General features: G+C 43.1%; 1 protein-coding gene across 1 annotated transcript in view; it reads left to right on the forward strand.

Moving 5' to 3' along the window:
• The first annotated feature begins 232 nt into the window (after positions 1-232).
• LOC104986505 (endogenous retrovirus group K member 113 Gag polyprotein-like) overlaps positions 233-7967 on the forward strand; it is a 29953-nt gene continuing 22218 nt past the window's right edge. The window contains 1 exon segment of the mRNA XM_010837103.1: positions 233-280. Within this exon segment, the coding sequence (XP_010835405.1) occupies positions 233-280 (48 nt within the window).

Consider the following 7967-nt stretch of genomic DNA (forward strand, 5'->3'; position numbering starts at 1 on the left):
CTAGGTGAGTGGGTCTGAAGGTGCTGCGGGGCATCTGCTTGCTCCCACAGCACAGGCAGTGGGAGCACTGCCTCCATCCATCTGTCTACCCTGCACTGTCTCTACTCTGCCACTTGAGCTTCTTAGGAATTTTCTCTTTGGTTGTGTATATCATACTTTGAGGCTTCAGTGATTCTTCATTTCTTGAGAGTGATGGCAGGACATCTTATACAATGACATCCAGTGGGAAAAGATGGAGCTGCTGTTCGTCAGTAGCAGTAGCGCTTTGCAGATGCTGACGGTATGGTGGTTGTTGAGACCAACTTCTCTCAATTCAATCTTGTCTGCTTCTCCCAGATCTGTTACCCTGCTGTGTAGGATTTAGACTCTGTGTTGGGACTGTTTTAGTATCTTCTCTTTTTGCTTTGAGCAGTTCAAGTCTTCATACCTTTAAAGTGTTTAAACCCACGGGAATAATTAAATTCAAAGCTGTGAGCACCTCTAAGCATCTGATAGCAGCCCATAGCCCTGATCTCAGACTAGTAGGATTGAGATCCTCAATATTTTGACCTGTAGCAGGTGTTCATTGTTTCTGTCTACCAAGTTTTGCCTTTGCCATCTCTAAGCACAACGGATTCCTGATTTTGCAATGCTTGCTTTATATTTCTAGTTATTACATTGCCATCTTCTAAATGTCAAATAAAATAAACTAAATCATCCTCAAAATATTGACTCATGAGATCTTCTTACTTGGTGGTAACCTCTGAGGGAAGATGGAGAGGTAATGTTGAATAATGAGGAAAGAGACCTCCCTTGCTCGCTTGAATTGATTGTGAGCACAAACTACTTTGATGGAAGACCTACATTAATAAACATTAAAATTTTAAGTGATTTGTCTGTTTCTCATCTATTTTGTGACCTGATTATTTTTTCAAGGATATCTTAAATGAACTGACAATAAGAGCCAAAAACACACAAAGCTGGACAAAGTTTATCTTGGCTGTCAGAATTTCTGCCATTGTGATCCATGCATATTTCCTTCTCGGGCAAAACAATTTCATGAAAGTATGGATTTCACAGGCAATTTAAATTTGATTTGTTAAGAGTGTCTTTTTGACAAGTAGATTTCCTCAATTAAATTTAAAATCCTTGTTTAGTCACAAAAGATTAATTTCCACAGATTTTTTAGCCAACTCTGTATCTAATTACAATCTAAATATCCTCTATAACAAAACACAATACTGCTTCTCAGTTTAGAACTATATTTTCACATTTACTGTGAGCAAATCAGATTTTGGAATTATGAAGCTTTTAGGTGAACTCTGCCATCTCTTCTGAAAAAATGAATTTTCCACAGAAGATCACACTCATCCAACAACCATCACAGCCATCATCACCATCCCGACCACAGTCACCAGCTTCACCACCATCAATTTGCATTAAAAAAAGAATGAATTGAAAGAGTAGCACTGAAACATATACATTATCATATGCAAAACAGACAACCAGTGGGAATTTACTATATATCTCAGGAAGATCAAACACAGTGCTCTGTGACAACCTAGAGGGGTGGGATGAGGAGGGAGGTGGGAGGGAAGATGTTCAAAAGGGAAAAGTCATATGTATACCTATGGCTGATTCATGTTGGTGTATGGCAGAAACTAACAATATTGTAAAGCAATTATCCTCTAAATAAAAATTTTTTTAATTAAAATTAAAAGGAAGCGTGAATAGACAAACTTAAGAAACTCATCTTTCAATGGTCTTTTAAACAGTGTTTTCAAGGTTCCCATAAGCTACTTTTGAAAACGAGTAACAGATTGGAATGCACACGGAAAAACAGTCACTCCTCTACAATATCTGTAAGAATGCTGATAATATTATTTCTTGAGACAGCACTTAAGCAGTCTGAACTTTCATTTTTTTAAGTACATGTCTTTTAATTCAGAAATTTCATGTCTTGGACAAAAGCATATTCACATTACCAAATCAAACTTGAGTCTGCTACCCACACATAAAGCCAATCTATTGACCCCAGGTGGTGGTCAGGGAAAGTACAGCGTTTACTATAAGGCACCTCACAAGGAGAATGGGTGGCTCATGCCCAGAAACCCCAAACTCACCAAAGGATTTCAGCAAAGCCTTTTAAAAAGCCAAGTAAGGGAGAAGGTCACAGGGTCTATGATCAGCTCATGCATAGTGCTCTGACTGGTTGATGGTGAGGGAACAGGGTGGTGTCACAGGGGTTAATATATCAACCCTTAGGCACCAGAAGGTCTGCAGGACATGTGCTCGTGATCATCAAGTCGCTAATTTCTTCCATTTGGTGGAAGTTTCTAAAAAAACTTAGAAAATATGCATCAGATATTACTATCTAAGTATTCAGAGAAGAGTGATAGCAGAGGATATAGGGGAGGTGTCTGCCCTAGGAGGGTCCCACTTGGTTGAACTCATGGCATTGAACTTAAAGACTTTGTTGTTCAGTCACTCAGTTGTGGGCAATTCTTTGGGACCCTGTGGACTGCAGCACAGCAGGCTTCCCTTTTCTTTACCATCTCCCAGAGTTTATTAAAACTCATGTCCATTGAGTGGGTGATGCTATCCAACCATCTCATCTCTCACCCCCATCTCCTCCTGCCCCCATACTTTCCCAGCATCAGGGTCTTTTCCAATGAGTCAGCTCTTTGAATCAAGCGGCAAAAGTATTGGAGTTTCAGCATCAGTCCTTCCAGTGAATATTCAGGGTTGATTTTCTTTAGGATTGATTGGCTTGATCTCCTTGCTGTCCAAGGGGTTCTTAAGACCTTTCTCCAGCATCACACAGAAAGACTAGAAAAACACTATCTTCCCCTGTGTGTATGTGTGTGTATGTGTTAGTTGTTCAGTTGTGTCCAACTCTTTTGACCCCACAGACTGCAGCCTTCCAGGCTCCTCTGTCCATCCATGGAATTCTCCAGACAAGAATACTGGAGTGGGTAGCCATGATACCACCCTTATGGCAGAAAATGAAGAGAAACTGAGGAGCCTCTTGATGAAAGTGAAAAAGGAGAGTGAAAAAGCTGGCTTAAAACTCAACATTCAAAAAACTAAGATCATGGCATCTGGTCCCATCATTTAATGGCAAATAGATGGGGAAACAATGGAAACAGTGGCAGACTTTATTTCCTTGGGCTCCAAAATCACTGTAGATACTGACTACAGCCATGAAATTAAGACACTTGCTCCTTGGAAGAAAAGCTATGACCAACCTAGACAGCATATTAAAAAGCAGAGACATTACTTTGCCAACAAAAATCTGTCTAGTTTTTCTAGATTTTTCTAGGCTATGGTTTTTCCAGTAGTCATGTATGGATGTGAGAGTTTGACTATAAAGAAAGCTGCTGCTGCTGCTACTGCTAAGTTGCTTCAGTTGTGTCCAACTCTGTGTGACCCCATAGATGGCAGCCCACCAGGCTCCTCGTCCCAAAGAAAACTGAGCACTGACTAATCGATGCTTTTGAACTGTGGAGTTGGAGAAGACTCTTGAGAGTCCCTTGGACAGCAAATCAAACCAATCAATCCTAAAGGAAATCAGTCCTGAATATTCATTGGAAGGACTGATGCTGAAGCTGAAGTTCCAATACTTTGGCCACCTGACGTGAAGAACTGACCTACTGGAAAAGACCCTGATGCTGGGAAAGATTGAAGGTGGGAGGAGAAGGGGATGACAGAGGATGAGATGGGTGGATGGCATCACCAACTTGTGGACATGAGGTTGAGCATGCTCCAGGAGTTGGTGATGGACAGGGAAGCCTGGTGTGCTGCAGTACATGGGGTCGCAAAACGTTGGACATGACTGAGCTGAACTGAAATGAGCCATTCCCTTCCTCAGGGGATCTTCCTAACCCAGGAATAGAAATCATGCCTCCTGCATTGCAGGCAGATTCTTTACCATCTGAGCCACCAAGAAAGCCCTGAAATCACATTCAATTTCTCTTTATGCAACAGAATCCTGCCCAGTTGTCAAAAAAAGGAAATAGATCTCCATGAACTGAGAAGGAATGATTTCATATCTATTAAATGTTCATAAAGCAAGCTACAGTGTACAAGATCAATTATGTAAACTGAAATTTATCTAAAAAATTATAATATACAATCAAGAGAAATGTGTTAACAATGAGGTATACGTGAGGTGTTGTCCGAGTATCTGTGGGGGAACAAAGGGGACTAGGGAGGTTTGGGGCTTCCCAGGTGACGCTAGTGGTAAAGAACCTGCCGGCCAGTGCAGTAGATGTAAAGCGATGTGGGTTCCATCCCTGGGTTGGGAACATAACCTTGAGGAGGGCACGGCAATCAATTCCAGTATTCTTGCCTGGAGATTCCTTTGGACAAAGGAGCCTGGCAGACTACAGTCCATACCATGGCAAAGAGCTGGACATGACTCAAAATACTTAGCACCCATGCAGGGACATTTCAGGAAGAGGACCTGATACGACGGCTCCCTGCAGGCTTTACATGGTACACCTATGATGGCACTGCCACCGTTGCAGCATCCTGTGACATCACAGCTGAGCAGTATTAGTGCCCTGGGGAGCACTGAGCCAGAGGGGAGCACTGCTCTGAGTTCTTCCTCTTTGCTGGCCTCGCTGGATGTCCAACCACAACTTCCTCGGTACTGGGGCTGAGGGATTCCAGGGAAAACAGAGGCAAAGAAAGCCTGTTGGTGGCTCCCTTCCTGCTGTGTTGGATGCAAGTGTCTGATTCTCAATTGACCAAAGACTTCGATGTCTCCAGATTCCTAGTGGGCAAAATAATTTGGGGGGGAGTCCATGGATTCTTATGTACAAAATCAGCTCAATCTATAGATGTCATTGGCCTTTCCTGGTGGCTCAGTGGAAAAGAATTCGCCTGCCAGTGCAGGAGACATGGGTTCAATCCCTGGTCAGGAAGATCCTCTGGAAAAGGAAATGGCAACCCACTCCAGTATTCTTTCGTGGGAAATCCCATGCACAGGGCAGCCTGGTAGATTGCAGTCCATGGGGTTGCAAAGGGTTGGACATGACTTAGAGACTAAACAACAATAACAATAGGTGTCATTAAACGATTCACACTTACCTTATTTCCTGCATGTTTTTAAATTTCAGTAGGTGCTATCCAAAAGATCTTCTGTAGTCACAGAAATAGACCTACAACAATCTCTCAGATTCCTAAGGAGACACACCCAGATAAGAGAGGCTTGTCTCCAAACACATTCAGGACAGAGTGAGGACTGTATGATTAAATTATCATTATGCATTTAGAAATCTGCAACAGTATCACTGTTGAAGTTGGATAGTTGGAAGTTCATGACATGCTTAAAGTTTCTTTACAATAAACAGTTTAAAAATACAAAGATCAACAAATAGTGTAAAATTAGAAAAAGATGCTCAACCTCACTAATAATCAAGAAAAGTATTGATCTTCTCATCTGCTATAGTAACAAAACATTGCTTTAATACTATCTGGTGTTGGTTGCAGAGTATAAAACAAGCATCATACAAAGTGGGTGAGAATAACTGATGTACATTCTATAGAGGGTTATTCAGTTAACTTTCATCACTATGCAAAACATAGATAATCTTTGATATAGTAATACCATCCCTAGGAATTTGTTCAAAGGAAATAATCAGAAGAAAGAAAAGATGTAATATATAGTTAACATTTATGGAGTGCTTATTTTGCGCTGGGGATTGACTCTTTTAATCTGTATAATAACCATATGGATCAGATATTAATATTATTATTATCATTTCTATTGGTTCAGACACTAAAGAATAGACCTGCAATGCAGGAGACCTGGGTTTGATCCCTGGGTTGGGAAGATCCTCTGGAAAAGGGAACTACCCACTGCAGTATTCTGACCTGGAGAAATCTGTGGACAGAGGAGCCTGGCAGCTACAGTCCATGGGGTTGCAAAGAGCTGGACACAGCTGAGCAACACTCATTTTCATTTTAGGAATAGGAGACCAGAAAGGTGAAGTTATTGCACAAACGAGTGAGCATTAAAGCTGAGAATTGAACCCTGGGAATCTGACCCCATGTGGGGAATGTTGTGTTTGGACATTCATGACAGCATTAAAAGTTCACTTATAAGGAGACTTCCCTGGTTCTCCAGTGGCTAAGACTCTGAGCCCTTAATTCAGGGAACCGAAATTCCATTCCCCATCAGGGAACTAGATTCCACATGCCTCAACTATGAGTTCGCATGCTACTGCTAAGACCCAGCGCAGACAAATAAATTAGATAAATAAGTTTTTTAAAGTTCACTCATAGGCATTTGGCCAAATAAATTATGCTATCTACAACTATTACAATAGTTCCCAGATGAGCATCAAGCACCTTTGACTCTCAGACTCATCCTATCTGTACTTGCATGTGTACAAAGCTGAAGTTCCCTATAAAATAGCCCACAGCGTATTCCAACCAAGGACAAACTGTAGCAACATGCTTCAGCCACCCAAATGTTCAGGCCTCTAATTAGAGCAGGGTCACATTTCCATCAGCCTCCACAGCCACGGTTGTGTCATGTGGGGTAATGGCTGGATCCGCCCCATTTTGTGTTGGAATCGCATCCCTCTGGTAGTCACTGCCAGGCTGCCCTGCACCTCTGCACATTCCCACCTCCACTTGTCGTAAGAGATCCCTAGGGTGCCAGGTCACCTACTCAGCTGTCCCTCCTCATGGCACCCACCCACATTCCTCCACTTTCAACCTCCTCACCACAGACCCTCTTTGCTGCTTCTGACCAACTCTTGTGGATCCTTGCTCGGCTGGGCTGAGGGTGCCCTTCTGGCATTCACCACTTTTACACCATCCATACCCACCTCCCCTCCTCTGTCCCAGAGGTGGAGCACGGTCTTCTTTTAATTCCCCACAACCTTTCAGACTCCAGATGACAACCAAGCTAGTCTCTACTTAAGGTACAAAGACAACAGAAAGGGATTTAAAATCATACCAATTCAGCCATGCTCTTTACCCCTGGATGCCTCTGTGACCCCCTCCATTCCACTACTGGTGTCTGGAGGGAGCACCAGCCAGCTCCCCTCCTCCCACAGAAATGCCCTCAGGCACCTCTGCTCCCCTTGGAATTCAGGCACAAACCACAATTAGACTCCAATGAAAGGAAAATTGGCCCACCCTGAGTGGGGCCTCACCCTGATCTTATTCTTAAATCTACCCCAGGTCTAGGCAGGGACTATGGGAAAACCTGCTCCCTTCAGGGTAAATCCCACTTTATTTTCACCCACACAGATGTGGTCTTGCCTCCAAACCCAGAGTTCACAGCAGGACAATTACTTCAGAACTCAATAAACCAACATCTGTACCACCTGATACCTGGAGTATTTCAAGTGTCATATGTATGGGATGGGCTTCCTGGGTAACTCAGCTGGTAAAGAATCTGCCTGCAATACAGGAGATCAGATCAGATCAGATCAGTCGCTCAGTCGTGTCTGACTCTTTGCGACCCCATGAATCGCAGCACACCAGGCCTCCCTGTCCATCACCAACTCCTGGAGTTCACTCAAACTCACGTCCATCGAGTCACTGATGCCATCCAGCCATCTCATACTCTGTCGTCCCCTTCTCCTCTTGCCCCCAATCCCTCCCAGCATCAGAGTCTTTTTCAATGAGTCAACTCTTCGCATGAGGTGGCCAGAGTACTGGAGTTTCAGCTTCAGCATCATTCCTTCCAAAGAAATCCCAGGGCTGATCTCCTTCAGAATGGACTGGTTGGATCTCCTTGCAGTCCAAGGGACTCTCAAGAGTCTTGTCCAACACCACAGTTCAAAAGCATCAATTCTTCAGCGCTCAGCCTTCTTCACAGTCCAACTCTCACATCCATACACGACCACAGGAAAAACCATAGCCTTGACTAGATGGACCTTTGTTGGCAAAGTAATGTCTCTGCTTTTGAATATGCTATCTAGGTTGGACATAACTTTCCTTCCAAGGAGTAAGCATCTTTAAAT

Source organism: Bison bison, unplaced genomic scaffold (genome assembly GCF_000754665.1).
Source record: "Bison bison bison isolate TAMUID 2011002044 unplaced genomic scaffold, Bison_UMD1.0 scf7180017864068, whole genome shotgun sequence".
In the NCBI taxonomy this organism is placed as follows: domain Eukaryota; kingdom Metazoa; phylum Chordata; class Mammalia; order Artiodactyla; family Bovidae; genus Bison; species Bison bison.